This window comes from Neomonachus schauinslandi, chromosome 5 (genome assembly GCF_002201575.2).
Source record: "Neomonachus schauinslandi chromosome 5, ASM220157v2, whole genome shotgun sequence".
Taxonomy (NCBI): domain Eukaryota; kingdom Metazoa; phylum Chordata; class Mammalia; order Carnivora; family Phocidae; genus Neomonachus; species Neomonachus schauinslandi.
This window is the reverse complement of record NC_058407.1, coordinates 64,816,486-64,836,271: the sequence shown is the minus strand read 5'-3', so window position 1 is coordinate 64,836,271 and position 19,786 is coordinate 64,816,486. Positions and strand designations below refer to the sequence as shown.

The 19,786-nt window shown below is 44.8% G+C and overlaps 1 protein-coding gene across 1 annotated transcript; it reads left to right on the top strand.

Annotated features, from left to right (window-relative positions):
* The first annotated feature begins 6,509 nt into the window (after positions 1-6,509).
* Positions 6,510-8,367, top strand: CCDC184 (coiled-coil domain containing 184). Its single transcript, XM_021704896.1, has one exon. It carries the CDS (start codon positions 6,558-6,560, stop codon positions 7,146-7,148), a length of 591 nt encoding a protein of 196 aa, XP_021560571.1. The 5' UTR covers positions 6,510-6,557; the 3' UTR covers positions 7,149-8,367.
* The last annotated feature ends 11,419 nt before the right edge of the window (positions 8,368-19,786 follow it).

Here is a 19,786-nt window from a genome sequence, read left to right as displayed (position 1 = left end):
GTTGGTGAGGATCTGGAGAAAGGGGAACCCTCTTACACTGTTGGGGGGAATGCAAAATGGTGCAGCCACTCTGGGAAACAGCATGGAGGCTCCTTAAAACATAAAAAACAGAATTACCCTAGGACCCAGCAATTGCACTATTAGGTATTTACTCAAAGGATACAAAAATACTGATTTGAAGGGGCACATGCACGCTGATGTTTATAGCAGCATTATCAACAATAGCCAATTCATGGAAAGAGTCCAAATGTCCACTGACTGAAGAAAGGATAAAGATGATATGGTCTATATATACAATGGAATACTAGAAATCAAAAAGAATGTAATCTCGCCATTTGCAACAACATGGATGGAGCTAGAGCGTATTATGCTAAGCAAAATAAGTCAGAGAAAGACAAAGACCATATGATTTCACTCATATGTGGAATTTAAGAAACAAGATGAACATAGGGGAAGGAAAAAAAAGAGAGGGAGGCAAACCATAAGAGACACTTATCTATAGAGAACAAACTGAGGGTTGCTGGAGGGGTGGAGGGGTAGGCTAAATGGGTGATGGAGATTAAGGAAGACACTTGTGATGAGCACTGGGTGTTACACATAAGTGATGAATCACTAAATTCTACTCCTAAAACCAATAATACCCTATATGTTAACTAACTAGAATTTAAGTAAAAACTTGAAACATGAAAAAAAAAAAAAAAGAAGCCCTTTAAAAATCTGACTTAAATCCATCATCCACCTCTTGCCCTCACAGTGGATCAGGGAATGATGTTGCTGTCTATCCTCTGTACTATCTTCTTTCTAGCCTTTCTTTCTCTCTCACATCTCTGTTGACTATTTCCTTTCTTTCATTAGACCTTTGATTCAAATTATACCCCAGCATCACCTCCATGCTCCATCTCTAAAGAATCTTTCTCCATAATCACTGTTTCCAATGAAGAGAATTTCCCCCCAAACACTAAAAAAGTCCACAAGTGTGAAGCAGAGGGGATGTAGGTCTCCACATACTCATTACGATTAAACACCAGGAACGTCAGTGTTCTAATCATGTGAAATTGTGGGCAGTCCCTGAGCTACTGGCAGCTTTCTGGGGGCAGAAAATATATAGAAAGGATGGAAGGTACATGAAGCCCTGTATCAGGCATCATGTTTGGCTCCAGAGCTCCAAATGGCAGACTGTGGCCAACTACCCAGCAACCCTTGGACTGGAACTAGTCCTGTCAGAGTGGCACAGGATAAATGACTGAATGTACAGTGAGGGGGGAAAAGGTCTCTGCAAGTGTTGACACAAAAGCAGCCGTAATGCAGAAAGGGGAGATAGGGTGAACACCAGCATAACAGGTTTAACTGGAATGACAGGTGATTTTCAGTGGAAATTCAGACTGCATAAGAAGGAATTCTTGCTTTTTTTTTTAGATTTTTTTATTTATTCATTCGAGACACAGAGATACAGAGAGAGAGAGAACATGAGCAGGGGGAGAAGCAGAGGGAGGGGAAGAAGCTCCCTGCTCAGCAGGGAGCCCGATGTGAGGCTCGATCCCAGGACCTGGGATCATGACCTGAGCCGAAGGCAGATGCTTAACCATCTGAGCCACCCAGGAGCCCCAGGAATTCTTGCTTTGAATAAAGTTAATATGGAAGAGAAAGAAATGTGTGTGTGTGGGGGGGGTGGCCTTTTTAAGACTCCTAAAAATAGTTTGAGGGCAGAGAGCAAGCAACTGAAAGTCTTGCTCAGGCTTAGGTGATGGGGTGTGTGTGTGTGTGTGTGTGTGTGTGTGTGTGGCTCACCTCATGGCCATGTCTATGACAATAGAGCTCTTGAGACTGGGGACATTTGGACACCCTCTCCAGCCAAAGTCTCATAATAGTTCGGGGTCCTTGCAAACTACCAAGTCCATTTCTCTGTGTAAGAGTAGAGGAAATGAGGGGCACCTGGGTGGCTCAGTCGTTGAGCTTCTACCTTCACCTCAGGTCGTGATCCCAGGGTCCTGGGATCCAGCCCCACATGGGGCTCCCTGCTCAGCAGGGGAATCTGCTTCTCCCTTTCCCTCTGCCCCTGCTCATGTGCACTCTCTCTTGCTCATTCTCTCTCTCTCAAATCAATAAATAAAACCTTTTAAAAAAGAGTAGAGAAAATGAGAAAAACAGTTTGTCTGGAATACCAGACAAACCACCCTCACATGATGAGAATATTTAGTCTGTGTGACAGACCAAACCTACAAGAATGAGTATTCTCAGTCTTTCTTGCCCTCTAGGAAGAGACTCTGTCATTGACAGCTGATGCTCCGGGTACCTGTGCAGAATGGAGGGCAAAATCAAAGGAGCTGAAACAAGGACAAGAAGTTCCTTCTCACAGAAGAGAAAAAGAATACATCCAAGAGGTGAAGTAAGCAGGCTTGAGAGAAAGTCTGGGGGTGTCTGCAGAGAAAGGAGAGGGAATGGGAGCTACAGCTATGTCAGGATGTGTGAGATGAGTAGAGAAGGAGGGAAGAAAAGTTTAAGATATTTTGCTCTGTGCTGAGAATGCAAATTCCTTTAGAGTTTCCCCAGAGACTATAATAAAAATTTAAAGTGCTTTTCAATTCTTTTTGGCTGTTGGATGTGTTTCTTTTGAATGTGATATCATGCTGAGATGGGCCCCAAGGCAACTCTATGCCATAAAATTTACATCTGAAAAGGACTGTCTGGGATCGTGAACCTTAAGTATAGCAGTCAGCTCTGCCTTGATTTTGATCATCACTCTTGATTTGGGTCAAGAGAGCATCTTCATCATGGCTGTTGTAATTATAGTTCAAAAAGTACACTAGCTTTATAAAAGACAGACTGGAGATAAACTGGCGTAATCACAATCCTAGTGAGAATGTGATGTTTGGAACTAGGTGTACCTGATGGAGACTTGTATCTATGTACCATGGAGTCTCTTCCCCCCCATTGGCTCATGAGACTGGGTTGAAGAAATAGAACAGCTAGGGTGGTTCCCTGAGGATGAGAGAAAGGCAGGAAGCAGGTTATTTTTTTCTTGCTATATGGCATACATGCTATGTGTGAATACTCTAATGACATGGCGAGAGTGCCCATTCAGCCCCCTTTTGCTTGGGAATGGATCCCTTAAACAAACCCTAGGGCACTGGTGTCCAGAGGTCCCAGCTCTGAAACCCAGCCAGCCAACTAAAGCTTCTTTCCTCTCTGTATCTGTCCCCCTTATTTTTCAGCAGCTAGACCCTTCTATTTTTCCTAGTTCCATTTTCACACAGAGTTCCTAAAATGATCTGGTTCTGAATCTGATGCACCAATTGTCTCCTCCTCACATTTTCAAGTCCTGCTACTAGTCTATCCCCCTAGTTCCCACCTCCCTTAGTTCTCAAACATCTGACCTGGAACTTGACTGGATCAGCCACACCCCTTGATCTCTGCACCTGTTTCCCATGTTCTTTCGTGCTTCTCCAATAATTTCCCTTCCCTCTAGGCTCAGACCCCCTGTATTCTCAGCAGACTTCATGCCAGTGCCTCTGGGCAGCATGAGGTAATCTTATGCTGAAAGCCTTGACATACATGGTATCCTCAACAATAGTGGCAAAAAGCCCTGTATGATGACATAACCCAGCTCCTACTGTATGGGGACTATGGTTAATGTAAGAGTAAGACTAAGATGGAAGGCCCTATATGAGGGACAGGGTCATCTTTATAGGTAGAAGGCAGGGACCCACCTGAAGGCTGAGAAAACTGGCAAGATGAAATCGTCCATGTGAAGTGCTGGTCAAGAATGTAAAGTAACAGACCCAGGCAAAAAACCCAAAAGTCATGTCTTTTCTGGCTATAGAAGAGTTCTCCTGTTATGAACAGCAGGGTTGAACCCATATGCCCTGAGAACATGCTTGCTGTAGTATGATCAGAAACTTATGCTGTGTAAGCTCAGCTGTGTGTCTGTGTGGTGTGTCTGTGTGTTTGAGCACGTGCATTGTCTCTGTTTCTAGTTTTCCTATATTTTTCTAGTAAAGTCTTTTTGTAAATACCAGCTCACTTCAGCTGTGCTTAGAAAAGCATTTCTGTCCTCTCCTAAGCTTTAAGAATAACCTGTGGGGAACAGGGTGGAGGTAGGAGTGATAACCAAGGTGAGAGCGCCACAAGCTTGTGGAATGAAGAAAGGAATGAACAAGCAAATAGGACTGAATCATTTGTTTTAGAAAATATCATACTGTAGGGTTTTTAATTTGTTCGTATATTTATTTTGGGAAACCAAATTTCTTTTTTTTTTTTTAAAGATTTTATTTATTTATTTGAGAGAGAATGAGAGACAGAGAGCATGAGAGGGAGGAGGGTCAGAGGGAGAAGCAGACTCCCTGCCGAGCAGGGAGCCCGATGCGGGACTCGATCCCGGGACTCCAGGATCATGACCTGAGCCGAAGGCAGTCGCCCAACCAACTGAGCCACCCAGGCGCCCGGGAAACCAAATTTCTAATGGCACAAAACTTTATTATATCAGCAATGCCTTAGGTTAAACTTTCTGCTGTTTAGGTTATTTCCCCACTTATTTCTATTTTAATAATAGTAAAATAGGCATAAACCAAACTGTTCTTTAGTGCTAGAAAAGTTTCTCTGGGCTAGCCCCACTCTTCCTTACTAGAGTAGGCAACCAGGGAAATCCCAAGGTAACATGTTGGCTATTGCGGAACCACTAGTGTACAAAACATTCACCCATACCTAGCTTTTCCCCATCTTGAAGTGATACAATTTGTTTCTCCTCCTTAGATTTATTTCTTCGTATGAAATTCATCTTTAGTTTCTGAGCACTTGGCTTCTCCAATTTACTAGGGTCATTACTAGTTAGTATGCTGCCGCCCAGGTGCTTTTGCTTCTCAATCTCAAGTCATCTGCAAATATATTACATTCAAATTTTCTTCCTCCTCTCCTTTCCCACTCCACTCCTCAAATAGGGAAAGGAGTTGTCACAAAGGTTGAGGCACTCAGAGTGTGTCTGTACATGGACACTGGGCCTATGGAGGGGAAACCACCCTCACACACACACTGTCCCCACCCATCCCTTCCACACATGGCTAACAGTTTACCCTTTCCCCTGTGAGCTGATGCAGAGTGTTATTCAGGTAAGAAATAATATTATAGATTATCCAGTCCAATTCCCTAACAGATCAGGAAGATTATTCATCCAAGATCCCTGAATTAAAAGGCAGAAACAAAATTGAATTCAGGTCCCCTAACATCAGCTGTGTGTGGGCTGGAGAGTTCTGGATGAGGGAACGGGGGCATAGTGGTTCCTGTTAAAGTAGTCATTCAATAAATACATAGAGCATTTACTTACTACGTGCCAGGCACTATTTTAGGTGCTGGGGATTCCGTGATTGAGGGCGTGGAGACAAACCTCTGCCCTTATGGAGCTTTCGTTCTCAAAACTTAAGTACTTTGCTTCATCATCATGGAAAAACTCCCAGTGCCCAGGGTAGGAACGGTTGGGTCTCATCTCATATGGAAGGGAATCCCATCCTTTCTTAGCTTCTGTGCTATCTACAGCGAGAGGGCTGATTTACTGCAGAAGCTGAAGGGAAAGGCGGAAACCTCTTTTAGTGCCCTCCCCACCCTCTGCACCGCGGAGGCCGGGCGCGCCCCAGCTCAGGTCTGGGATTATTAGCGTCGGCCTCTCCACCCTCTCTGCTTTCCTGCGGACGGCTGGAGGGCAGAGTAGCAAGACCTGGCTCTAGCGCCATCCTCTGAGAAAGGATTGCGGGTGGATGAAAAATCCTTCCAAGGCAGTTGCGCTCAGGCTCTAGTACCCAGACTGGGGGAGGGACGATCTCTCCCTGACCTGGAGGTTTATGCAGCAAACTGCTCTCTCATGCTTCCCTACTAAGCATCGCAGCCACACGCTCTTTCCACCCAGCGGAGGCCACTGCAGCGTCCCCTCCCCTCCTGCCCCACCCGCTAGTTCAGACTCCAGAGCCCCACTGCAGCTTCGCAACCATCCTTCCTTTTCCTCTCCACTTCCTGGTTGCCATGGAGACACACGTCATTTACGTGCCGTGCGTCGCCTTGGAAACGGAGGAGCATCCGCGGCGCCGCTGGGAGACCCGCCCCTGCCACTCCAACCACACTCGCGGGCGCTGCCCGTTGATGGCCGGGGTTAGTCCCGAGCGGTACCCACTGCCGGCCTCCACCCGGGCCCCTTCGCGAGCGCTTCTGTGACCCAGAGAGCCCGCGGGCACTTGCAGCTCGCGGCGCCCAGAGGGCGGCGCTGACACGGGCGCAATTCAGGAGGCGAGGCAGGTCTGGGCGCTTTCGCCCCGGGGCAAGCCGGAGAGTCGCCGGCCTGGGACTCTCGCCGGGTCCTCGTCCCGCCGGCTCTTCCCGGCCTCCCCCGATCCTGCCCGCGCCCTCCGCCCGGGACTCGTCTCCTCACGTCGGCTCCTGGCCCCTCTCGGGAGCCTCCTCTTCCCTCGGCTCCTCCCCGCCCCTCCGGGGACCTCTCCCCCATCTCCGTCCTCCCCCCACGCCGGAGGCCGGGCTGGACCGGACCCAGAGCCGCCACCGCCCGCTTCTGCCATTCAATGGAAGACGGTCCGCTGGAGATCATGACCAAGGACGGCGGCGACATGCCGGCACCTCTGGAGGTGTCCACCGTGCCGGCCGTGGGGGACGTGATCTCCGGGGAGTACAACGGCGGCATGAAGGAACTGATGGAGCACCTGAAGGCCCAGCTGCAGGCCTTGTTTGAGGACGTGAGGGCCATGCGGGGGGCCCTGGACGAGCAGGCCTCGCACATCCAGGTGCTCTCGGACGACGTGTGCGCCAACCAGCGGGCCATCGTCTCCATGTGCCAGATTATGACCACGGCGCCCCGCCAGGGCGGTCTGGGCGTGGTCGGCGGCAAGGTGAGCTGCCCCGGTGCCCCCCAGGAGCCGGAGACCTCTTCGCCTGGGATCGGGGACAGCGGTTTGCTGGGTCGCGATCCTGAGGACGAGGATGAGGACGACGATGAAGAAGAGAAGGAGATGCCCAGTTCCACCACACCCACTAGTCACTGTGAGCGCCCCGAGAGCCCCTGTGCTGGTCTCCTTGGGGGGGACGGGCCACTTGTGGAGCCCCTCGATCTGCCCGACATTACCCTGCTGCAGCTGGAGGGCGAGGCCTGTCTGTGAGGGGACTCCGAGGGGGCACTACTTTCCCGGGCTGGCTTTGGGTTTCCGAGTGCATGACGCGAGGGGACTGAACGGTGCGGTGCAGCATGCTTCACTCCGACCGCTGCTCTTGTGGGTCAGACAGAGACTCCCTCGAGAAAGGATTTATAGGGTGAAGGACTTTGGGAGCATCAAGAATTCTTTCTGCCTAACCAAGGGAGACCTAGCAAACTGCGGAAAGGTGAGGTTCCGGGAGAGGAAGCGCCCATCTCTGGACTCCCATCCATCCCCTACCCTGCCCATTCCCCCTCCCCAGCCAACAGGAGAACCCCTGAATTGTGTAAATAAAATTCTGCTTTTTCTATTCTGAAAACGGACTTATCTAGGACTATGGCAAATAATCTCTAACGATTTACCTAGACATTAAGGAATTGGGGATATTCTGTTCTGGCAACAGAAAATTTACCCTTCTGCTGAAATCCAAGATATTCAGTGCTCTGCAGAAGTCTCTCCCTCTCACATATCTCTGCGGCTGCTGATTGGTAAAGGAAGCTTGAGGAGGGATGCAGCCCTAGGAATCTGGGTGAATGGGGTTCCAAGGGCCCCTGGGCTGGGAGGAGCTGGCTATGAATGTGCATGAAGACATAATAGCTCAACCTCTAGGATTTTTGCATGCAGAGCGGATCCTGCCTTGTCACTGACTTCATCTGGGATTGCTTTATCCACTCACTGGGGCTTAGAGAACAAAGAGCCCAGTACACAGGCAGAGACTTGGGGGTGCTCAGCAGCAGCCCAGATTTAGGGGACGTTTGAGGGACTCTTGGGGGCCGCAGCCAAAAACTGTCTCTCTCCTGGCTACACCCGCTTAACTTTAGTTCCTTTTCCTGTCAATTTGTCCCTGCCCGCTGCCTCTCGGTGTTGCCTCCATAATGTCTTGTGTGTGTTATGTGTGTCGACTTGTGTAGTAGTGTGTGAGCCCTGAGGGGCAGGGCTTGTGGCTCTGGTGTTAGGTTCAGGGGGCTTCAGACCCTTCTGTGAGCCCCAGGCTATCATGGCGCTTTCCCCTCCCCTTTCCTCTTTCCCCCACAACCAGGGCATGGAGCATGTGGCTGTCCTGAGGTTCCCAACTGATGTGCCTCCCTCCCACCTCCTCAAGTAGTGACTCTGTGTGCCCTTTCTCCTCCGCTGTGTATTCTTTCTCAATGCTTTCCTTGGTGTTAACCTTAATAAAGAGGCGTCATCTCCCCTCCTTGCTGACTGGTACTAGGGGGATGTCAGGGTGGGGCTTCTGGGCCCACTACACGGACCAGGGCTTAGGGGGAACTGCAGGGACCATGCCTTCCTTCCTCTCTCCTTGCCTCCAGTTCCAAGGAGTTGACTGACCCTGCCCTGGTCGGACGTGCATTGCCAACTCTACCTACTTTCCCTTCCATCCTGGACCTTGAACTCAAGCTGGATGGGGGGGTGGGGGTGGGGTAGAAAGAGAGCGTATGTGTTGAGTCTCCCAAACTAACTAGGGTTTTTAGTAGCAGAACTCCAGATGTGCAAGTGACTTCTTTTCAGTGAAGCACCTGCTCCCTGAGAGATGGCTTCCAGATCTGAGCCCTGGAATGGCAGGCATGACACCTGTTCCATGGGAGGGTTAGGGATGGGGTATTGTGGGTATTGTTTGGAAGGATTGCCCGGAATCTCTGGGAGTAGAGTGACACATCACAAAAGAAACCACAATAACTGCCTCAGGCCTCTAGTGGAGAATGCTGGTAAGGTATTCCCTGTGGAGCTTAGACTGACATCAGCTCTAGTCTGCTCCCTTGGGCTATGGAATTTCCCAAGGCTGCCCTTGGGAAGAAGAATGAGCTGGAGTGCTGTGTGTGTGTGTGTATGTGTGTGCGTGTGGTGTGCATATGTGTATGTCTGTGTGCCTGTGTTCTTGCTGCTGGTTGCTGTGGAGAGGTGGAAAGAGCACTGGAACCACAGATCTGGGTTTGAATCTCGGTTCCAACACTGAATGACTGTTTGAAACTTGGCTTGCTGCTTGAGACTTAATTTCTGCATGTGTAAAATGGGGACAAGAAGTTGTTGGGGATAAAGATATCTAAGACCTGTAGGAACTCTTGTGCAAAGGTTAGTTTTTTATAGTTCTCTTGGGATGGGGGTGGTGATGGTTGTGACTGGCTTCTCTGGGAAAACAAAACTACCTAGAGAAGGTTCTAGAAGCTCTCTTTTTATATAATCCTTCCCCATCTAAAGAACTCTTAACTTTCAGGATAGTCAAATAAAGGGGGATGATGAAATTCCCAAGGTGACATGGGGCTTTTCATCATAAATGTCATGCAGCTATGGGCCAAAAAGGTCTTGGGGGCCAGCCCTGTATAGGATGACCAAAGGAAGCTTTGGGTTGTGCAGTGGTTGGGGAATGTGTGCTGGGGCCCTAGAGAGGGCAGCTAAACCATAGTTGTGGGGAAGTATCCCCAAAGGCTGGGAGATAGTTTCTTGTTATAGTTCCAGCATTCAGCACCAATAACAATGATAGCTATCATTTACTGAGCACTTACCATGTGCCAGACACTGTCCAATTTCATCTCCAGTGAGAAGTAAACACTATTTTTATTTTCACTTAACAGTTCCAGAAACAGAGGCCAAGACTTTCTCAAGGTCACACAGCTAGTACTTGGCAGAATCAGGACTTAAACCCAGGTCTTCTGACTTAAAGAATCCTAAATTGGAACCGCTGTGCTAATTGCTCTATTATTTAGATCCTCGGGTCCCTTATTTCCCCAGTCAGGAGTCTAAGAGTCCTGAAAAGGAAATGACATTTTAGTTTTAGTCCCTTTTCATCTTCTCAATGAGAACAAGAAATTGTAGTTCAAGTTTTGGTCTGTGGCCCTCATCAGAGTCTAGTGGATGATAATGTAATAATGGCACTGAGAAGATGGCCTTCTGGACCTGCTTCTTGAGAGGAAGAAGCCAAAGCTCCCAGATATTCCCCGACATAGCTCCATTCTTGTGCCTCTTTCCTGTTCCCTATAGCTCCGTTTCTGCAGAGTCTGACATGAATCCCAAGGCAGCTAAGCCCTTTAGCTTCTATAGAAAGGTCTGGTTGAGCTCTTTACCCTTTGGCTCCATTTCAGTTCCCCTTCCTATGCCCACTGTCCTAAATGTGTCATAAGTCCCTTAGCCCAGGACTTCCCAGAAGTTCTCTAGCTACTTCTCCCAAGACCAGATAAAAATCTCCCCAGAAAAAGCAATTCTTCAGCTCTTTAAAGTTACCTGCACCAGCATCTCCTAGGGGTCCAGCACAGGTGTCTCCCACCGCCTTATTTCTCCCTCTTCCCTGTCCTTCCCTTGCATTTCTCCTTTGGGATGCTCCTGATGAGTGAGTTTCAGGTGAGATACCTAACCTGGGACTCATGGACAGGGTTATTATTGAACTTCAGGGGGCCAAAGCCTCTTGAAATTAAATGCTGAAGTGTGTAAGTATGAACATTCTCTAGAGAGATCTGTTGTTTCAACTTAATTCTTAAAGGTAAGAATTAAGTAAAAAAGGATCACTGAGCTAAAGAGTAATGAGACTTTTTACCTTGAAGAATACCAAGCAAGAGATGACCCTGCTGAGCCAGCACTATATGGCACCCCTGCCTCCTGGGGCCTCCAGAGCATTTCCTACAGTGAAGTGAAATCTTCACATAAATCTGGTTTATTCACCACCTATTTTATTATTCACCACCTATTCAATAAATTCAAATTATATCAACATCTGTGCTAAGAATCCTGTCTCGCATTATTTCCAAGTCTTCTCGTACTTGGGAATTTGCCAGAGCACTGCTGATGAATACAGGTGAGGAGATGCACCTCGCCCTCCAAAAGTTTTGCACTGCACTGCACTTTCTGTCTGGGCCTAACACAATACTGTGTGTAACTCATCATAATTCTTTCCATTTCTGGCACTTCTGTCTTTCATCAGTCTAAGGGAAAGCTCTCAGGGTTAGCTCTTAATCTCAAAATGAAAAGACATAAAACTTCATAGAAATAAGCTACAATTTTAGCTTGGTACAAGTAAAATCTATTCTAGAGAAATAATTATTTTTATAAGAGATGCAAAATGGCCTCTAACATAAATATGCACTTTTATGTGGCCTCAGTGTCATGAAAGACTATGGTCTCTGCTTGATATGTGTAATGAAATGTCTCACCTAGAAGTTTTCCCAGAGCTAAGGAACAGTTCTTCCCCCAATACATGTAATTTTATACTTCTGGCAAGATGGAAAACTGCTTGCATCTTTGAAAAGGCAGGTTTTCCTAGGCATCTTTCCACGTGAACATGCCTAGGGATAGAAATTCAGCCGAGATACTCTGTGACGGTAAGAAATGACATAGAAGAATAAAAGGAGTAATCTTGAATCTTTTATCCCAACTACCATTTCCCCCAACTTCTACATTGTCCCCAGAAGGTGGATTCCCTCACAGAAACACAGCCTTTCTGCTTGGAAGCACCGTGTGTCTAGAAGGAAGTCGGCTCTGTAAATGGCGCTGTCATGGTGCCACCTGGCGAGGAATAGGGACAGTACAAGGGGACCCTCGGTGAATTTATGGCTCAGTTCAGCAAGTGCTACCAACTGCATACTAAAGGCCTGGCTCTTTGCCAAATAGTAGGTGGCGGGGGAAACAGAATAAATAGAATGTATTTGAACAATATAAAAACCAACTGCAATAAACTCCTGACTGCCCCGGCCTCTCACACACTTGTAATCCTTAAGATTAGTCTCTAAACCACAGCTCTGAACACTCATTCTCCTCAGAAATCTGCATCATGTCCCTATTACTTCCTGAATTAAGTAGAAAATCCAGTGGTTGTAGGGAGTCAAAGTTCTCCTGGGTAAGACCCTGGCATACTTTTTTTTACCCATACATTTATTTCCCAGGTACATTTTCTAGCCAACCATTCCATCTTTGGAAGCCTATATCATCCAGTCAGCTAGAAATGATTCCCAAGGGTATCCCAGTTCTTTTAAATCTCTGGACCAGTAGACTGGATGAGTCCCTCCTGGCCCTTGATTCCATTTCTCTTAGTCATTCTTCCCCAGTTCAGTCAGATGTAAATCTCTCCTCCAGAAAAGGGATTTCTGCAGCCTTGGTCACCTGCACCAGCTTCTCACGGGGTGTCTGGGAAGACTGCTTTTCCCTCTTCTCTCTCTCTTATGCTACCTGCAAATGTTGGAAGTCCCCAGAAATAGTATGCAAAACTTTTTGATTATGAATTTGTGCTTTTACTTCTAGGAATTGGGTTCATTGCTTTCATCCAATTCTTAAAGGGATCTATAAAACACAAAGGTTAACAAACCCTATAGTCAAAATAAGTTATTGACCATTCCCCAGAAATGCCCACCTTCCCACATCTGATTCTTTGCTCATTCTCTTCACTCTTCCTGCTCTATTCTGTTTCTGCCAGTTGGAATCCTACCAGTTCTTTGAGGCCCTTCTCAAATGCTACTTCTTTCATGGAGCCTTTCCTAATGTGATCTCTTCCTCCTTTAAATATCCAAATCTTTTCGTTGGTACTTCTTTTGGGGACAATTATTATATTTTTACTTACTTCTATTATTTATGTGCTTGTTATTCTCTCTTCCAGATTATGAGTATCTTGAGGACTAGAACTTCTTTCTCATTTTTATAGTCTCTTAAGTATTTACCTTATTTTATTGACTTTAAGGCACCACCAATTGTGTGACATGTAATTTTATTTTATTTTTTAAGATTTTTTATTTATTTATTTGAGAGAGAGAATGGTATATAGAGAGAGAGCATGAGAGGGGGGAGGGTCAGAGGGAGAAGCAGACTCCCCGCCGAGTAGGGAGCCCAATGTGGGACTCGATCCTGGGACTCCAGGATCATGACCTGAGGCGAAGGCAGTCACCTAACCAACTGAGCCACCCAGGTGCCCTAATTTTAGATACCATTAAGAAAGAATTGGCCCAAATTCCAATGCCAATTAAACTTCATCACTTTTATTTTAAATTTTCATTCTGTTTAAAGAGCTGATTTAGACTTATTTAGAAATAGAACTTTTTTGTATCACTACAATGCACACAAATATAATTGAAAGTCATTATGGTATTCTTATAATTTCTTCATATTGAGTCTGACACTTATGAATCACTTTTGACTCACGGTTGCTGATGTCTGTATTTTTCCAAACATTTATATTCTCTAGGTCATTTTGAGTGTTAGTGAAGCAACATTTCTTAAAAAAAAAAAAGAGCTTCACTATTGTCTTTGGCAATTTCTTCCAGGCCACAAACCTATTCTGCAAGTTTTAAAGCTGGGACTTTTTTGATCTTGCCAGAAGCATTCAAGGAATATGTTCAGACAACAACCAGGACTAATATTCCTTCGAATGGGCCTTGAATGGTTAATTAATGGAAACATCAAAGGATTGTAGATTTCCAGTCACACTACCTAGAATAACAACTAGGCCCAGGCATGTGTGGGCAGTGACAACTTTGTCATGACTGCTGTTTGGCCAACAGTAATTGTAAGCTGACATTAATTACTGATTATAAGACACATCCCATTTCAGAAATGCTAAAATGGGGAGGTGGGGGAGGGAGTATGTTTGGAATTGATGAAATCAGTAGAAATGGAAACTTTCTCATAATAGGCAGGAAATAAATGTTTGAGCCTTACATATATAAATGAAAAATTATAGGATTTTAGAGCTGGGAATAAAAAAAATATGTTCCCATATCTTAGAATCTTCAAAAATGTTACTGCTGTAAGAAATCTTAGTGATGATCATATAGGCTTTTTATATATAACTCAGATGTCTGAAGAGACTACTTTGTCTCTTAAAGTATCTGATTAAATTTGGCCCAAATTCCAATGCCAAATTCTGAGAATTCCACAGCATTCCATACAATTTCTATAATATCTTATAGTTTATTGTGCTTTTGCTTCTTTCTGCATCCACACCCCTGAGTCCATGCAAGCTGCCTCAGTTTGACTTCTTATCAGCCCTGGGACACATAAAACAGCACATTTACTGGTTTCAATAACAAATACAACCTTACTAGGCATTTAAAAATGTTTACTGTAGATTTGAATAAAAAAAATAGAGGGAGGAATGATCACAAGGAAAGTTCCCATTGAGGAATTTATGTCTTTCACAGGCTCCTCCACCCTATCTGGCCTTTACTCTCTTCCTCCTCCGGCCTGCTCTGGAGTAACAAGCAAATTCTTTCTCTTATTTTGAGAATAGTTTCTCTCCCATTTAGTCTCCTCAGTGGGGGGGAATTTACCTTATATCTCCCCTAAGTACTTTATAAAAAGGCATAGTCTCCTAGAATGAATATATATGATGTCATTGCATATAATTAAGAAACAGATGAGATGACATGCCCAACGTTGTATAGTTAATGATAGTATGAGGACCAGAATCCTGTTTGTCTAAATTATATAAATCAGTATTGTTTTTTCCCCCCCATTAAGTGGTACTGCACCTTACTTTGTTATAAGTGGTTATAACATACTAAGGGAAGCTTATGGTGGCTCAGCTTCAAGAATAAAAAGGGCAAGTTAAAATTCCTTTTAGAGCAGGTGAATAACTCTTATAAGCATGATGGAAAAAGACATCCAAGAAGGGAACCATGACTGAGTCAATCTGCCAGCAAGTATTTACCAACTGCCTACTGTGTATCATGGAAGGTGGTAGACACTGGAACAGACTCGAAGAAGTCATGGTCTCTGCCCTTAAGTTGCTCACAGTCTAATGATAAGGAAATGATGTGTTCTTGAATTGGGACAGAGTGCTTCTCAGAAGATTGAAAGGAAAATCTGTTTTCTGTAAGCATTGTCAACTGAATTAAGAGTACTTCAATTTTGAAATGGGAAGGTGTGTGTGAGTGTGTGTGTGTGTGTGTGTGTGTGTGCGCGTGCGCGCGCGTGGGCGCGCGTCTTGAGGGCCAAGCGGTGGGAAAGACAAGGTAAAAGAAAAGAAATGCTGAGGAGGGCGCCTGGGTGGCTCAGTTGGTTAAGCGACTGCCTTCGGCTCAGGTCATGATCCTGGAGTCCCAGGATCGAGTCCCGCATTGGGCTCCCTGCTCGGCAGGGAGCCTGCTTCTCCCTCTGACCCTCCCCCCTCTCATGTGCTCTCTGTCTCTCTCATTCTCTCTGTCTCAAATAAATAAATAAAATCTTTAAAAAAAAAAGAAATGCTGAGGAAACCCACAAAATTTCATACTACAGAGGACATCAAGTATGACATTGGAAGAAAAGCAGTAGCCCAGCTGGCATCTCAATTCCCTGGAAAAAGTAAGTAGAAAGGGGTTGGGAAAAAAATACTTATGGCCTCTACACCAGTGCACAAAGTACAGGTAATACACAAATACAACAAGGAAAATAATTTCTCACAGATACAAAGAAACTTGGTAGAATGGACTCATGACTGGGACATGGCAGTGAGAAAAGGTGTAGAACATTGTTCCAAATAAATAAAACTGGGTTCTGATGTGCAACTGGAAAGGAATTGGCAGCCATGTGATACACACTGCATGTCTGTGGGGACAGAAAAAGCTTCTATGCTGTGATCTACAGAAAGTCGGTATTTATAAGCCCCTACTCTCAGCATTTATAAAATTCAGAAAGGAAAGGATGAAGAAAAAGTGTAGGGACAGAAGGAAGGAAGGAAGGAGACAAAAGAAAGTAAGCAGGAGGAATAAAATAAAAACAAAAGAAAGTGATAAAAGGAAAGTCAGAGTAGCACTTTACATCATGAAGATACTCTTATATGGGATTTTATACCCTTGAGAATGGAAACAGGAAAAGAATTATTTAGGTGAAGATAAAGGAGAGGAAAAGAAATGACATCATTGTAAAAATGTGCCAGAGTCTGCCCAAACAGATAACTGGATTATAGATTCCAGGAACAAATCATGAAACTGGCACAAAGAAGTTCCAGAAGTGAGGGAAAGTTGATTTAATGTAACATAATCCTTCAGAAGGAAGAAGATGGCAGAGCAAAGATGATGATTCTGGATCTAACTCTGACCCACCAAGAGGGAATTGATTAGCAAAATGAGGGTGAGGAAGATCTTGAAAGAAAGTAACAATGCCATTTTGGTTCTTCCTGATAGCCAAGAAGGTCAGGTGAGATGCAGTCCAGTGCTACTGGAAGCCTGACTTCAAATAATTGAAAGATATGATTTTCATAGCCTGTAACTCTATAGGGGGAAAGGGCTCAAGGAAGATGGGGTTCTCTTAAGAATGAAATTTAGTCAGTGCAATTACTTTGGGGTCTAATGAAGAGGACTGGATGGAATGACCACAGGGACCTTGCCACTGAACTCAGATTTAGAGATGTCAGGCAGAGAGCAAGCATAATTAAGAGAGTAGTCCATATATTTCAGTACCTTCAAGAGTATAAACAAGGCAAAAACTGGGGGATTTGATAACAAAACAAAGATTTATGTTCTACAAAGGGCACCTTGGACAAAGCTAATAGGGAGATGGCAGAATGAAGAAAATATTTGCTCTGTCTAAAACTGACAAGGATGTAATATCCTAGAATATACATGGACCTCCTGCAAATGAACAGGAAAAAGCAACCCAAGAGAAAAAAAAAGGTGCAAAAGATATCAACAGGATTTAAAGAATAAATAAAAGCTAATATGCATATGGAAATCTGATCAAAACCATTAGTAATCAAATGCAAATTGAACCAACAATAAGATATTAGTTTATACCTATCAAACCAGCAAAAACTAGAAATCTAGATAATTACAGATGTCAGCGATGTGGAAATCTGCTGCAAGGCTGGTTTTACCACGTCTGGAAAGCAAGCTGGCATTACTTGGACACATTAAATGGATTCATACCCTAAAGCCCAGCAGTCCCTTTCTTAAGCAATATAAAACAAATTCTTTACAAGTTCAGAAGGGGACTAATATGAGGATGTTCACTGCAGGGTTATTTGTAGTGGCCTGGGCAGCCTGGGTGCTCATCACTGGAGGAGTGGATGAGTACAATGTGTGGAATGCGCACCATGGAGTACTAGGCATCAGCATGAAGTAACAGATTAAATGTTAGCATCTGGCAAGATGGATAGAGATGAAAAACAGTGCTTAGTGAAAGACATAAGACACAGAATGAGACATATAAATCAGTAGCTTTGGAGTACATTTAAAAATATATGCCTATTGAATAATAACTATTTTCTAAGAGCACATTTAAACACATTAGAAAATTGCTTATTGTTGGGGGTGGGGATGGGAGTGGAGATAGAGTGTAACGATGGAATAAAGAAATAAAGACTTAAACAAGAGGGCTTTTCTTTGCAGGGACAATGATGGTGTATCATGAACTGAAGAGTATAATTAACTCAATCCTTCAAGGAACAAAAACTTCAAACAAAACATAGAAAAACACAAACACAAATTTATCAGCACCTAGACCATGAACAGAACAACACTTAGAAAAGGAAAAGTTGAAATGAAGAAAAACTTGTAAAAATACTGACAGCAAAATGGGCTCATTACTTGAAAAAGGAAATAACAAAGAACAGATACCTTTGATGCTCAGAACACATGGGATGCTATTTACATTTAGAGAAAGTAACATTTTTGGAGACACTGACTTAGATATTTGAAATACTTCATCTCATTTAATCCCCATAACCACATTGAGGTAGGTATTACCTTAGTAATATCTTTATTTTGTAATAACTTTTTTGGTTGCAAGAAATATAAACCCATCTGTAATAACTTTGAGGAAGAAAAGTTTATTATAAGGATGCAAGGTTATCTCACAAAACCCAAGAGCAAGAATGCAGCTGGCCCTCCAAAGCTGACTGAAACCAGGGCAGCCATTATCTCAGGCTCTTTCTCTGAAGATATAGTCTTCTGTCTTTGCTTCTCTGTCCTCTGACTTCAATCTATTCTCCCTGCCTGCCAACTTTCTTTGCTTCTTCCCATACATGGAAGAAGACAACTGCTCCATAGCTTGAGTGTTTGCCTGTTCCAGCCCAGAAATGACTAAACCCACTGCATACCAATTCCAAATTCCCAGGAAAGAGGACTTAATCAATCCAGCTTCGCTGCACTGATGGTGGTGATAATGGGGTGGGGATGTTCCATGATACTAACTTGGTTGCCAGGACTCACCCCAGTGGGAGAAGAAGAGGGTTCTTGGAGAATGGTCTGTGTGCCATAGCGCACTCTAAAATATCTACCACAACTAATAGGACTGCGGAACATTTGCCAAATGAATATGAATAATTGAATGACGTGAAACTGTTTTCTCTAACTTCAAAGCCCATGCTCTTTCTATACATCATATAGCCTTCCAAATGTTTCCATTTGAAATAACTGTTTTCATTGCCTCAGTAAGAGAACAGTCTTGTATTACAGTCCTGTATCCCCAGGAAACAGAGGGCATACTTAAAATAGTTCGGAAGTTTCATAAAGGATTATTTACAACAGTGTGAGCAGGGTGTAGGGAAATTGCAAAGGGGCGACAGTACCCCAATTCTGGTTTTAGAAGGGCTAAGCCTGAAGAGGTAATGGGAGGTGGCAGTTCCAAAACTTAGAAATAGAGAACTAGGTAGAGAAGGCTACATGACAGGAGCTGCGATCTTAGCTAAATGGACTCAGGTGAGCTTGTCACAACCCCACGGGGAAAGAGCTAGAAGATTAAACAGCCTAACCTCACATTCCTACTTCCCTCTAATCTTCGGCCTGTACTACTCATTGGCTGAACCCAACAGAAACCGGCGGTAAGGGGATCTGTTGACATGCTTCCACGCAGGTCAGCCTCCCAAGCCCGGAGCTGGGTGGATAAAGAGGATGAGGGACTGACCTGAAGAGGCAAACAGGTATCTTGTAGACTGAAAAATAAAAACAAACGTGCAATCGGATTGGAAGTCCAAAAAGATGAGATTTTGAGTGCTCCTACAGGATCTGGACATGTTTAATTTTCATGTCCTGGGTAAACCATGTTTCTGTATATTAGAGTGAATATTTAGCTTAAATCATTAATGATGAGTGCCTCAAGGGTTTTTTGGGGGCTTCACGGCTCTGGACACTCCCTCCCCACACCTACTAGAAGAGCTTTATTATTTGGTTAATACATCAGCATTCTGCTTATGATTTCATTGAGAAAATAGCGCCACAACACCTCCAGATACCGTGCTAAGGACTCAAAAATGAATCACAAACAAGTGGGGAAGACAGAAAAGTAAATAAGTAAGAGTACAGGGTTAGGAAAATGCACAAGTTATGCAGGGAACCAATATTAAGTCCAGTGAACCGAGAAAGGGGAAGAGGTCAAGGAAGACTTCCTGGAGTAACTGCAAAGGGCAGGTAAGGAAGTTCCGAAGACAATGACGGTGTCCAGGAGGGAAGAGGAGCCCAACAAGTATTCAATTCGCTAAAAGGGGGGTTACCACCAGGAAAGAACCAGGACCAGTGCAGAAGGCTAGGAGGTACGAGGACTCGCTGTGATTGGCAAAGATCTCCGCTCAGCCCTGCCTCCAGCCTTGCTCCGCCCCCATCCCATCCTATCCCATCCTCAACCCAAGGGGCGCTACATTTCAGCAATTCCACTCAGCTGGGAGGGTATCCCAAGCCTAAAACCCGCGTCTCCAGCTGGGACGGCGGCTGCCGAGTCTC

What these genes read in the sequence shown, in the direction of transcription:
- CCDC184 (XM_021704896.1), top strand. Translation starts at nt 6,558, where the DNA reads ATGGAAGACGGTCCGCTGGAGATCATGACCAAGGACGGCGGCGACATG.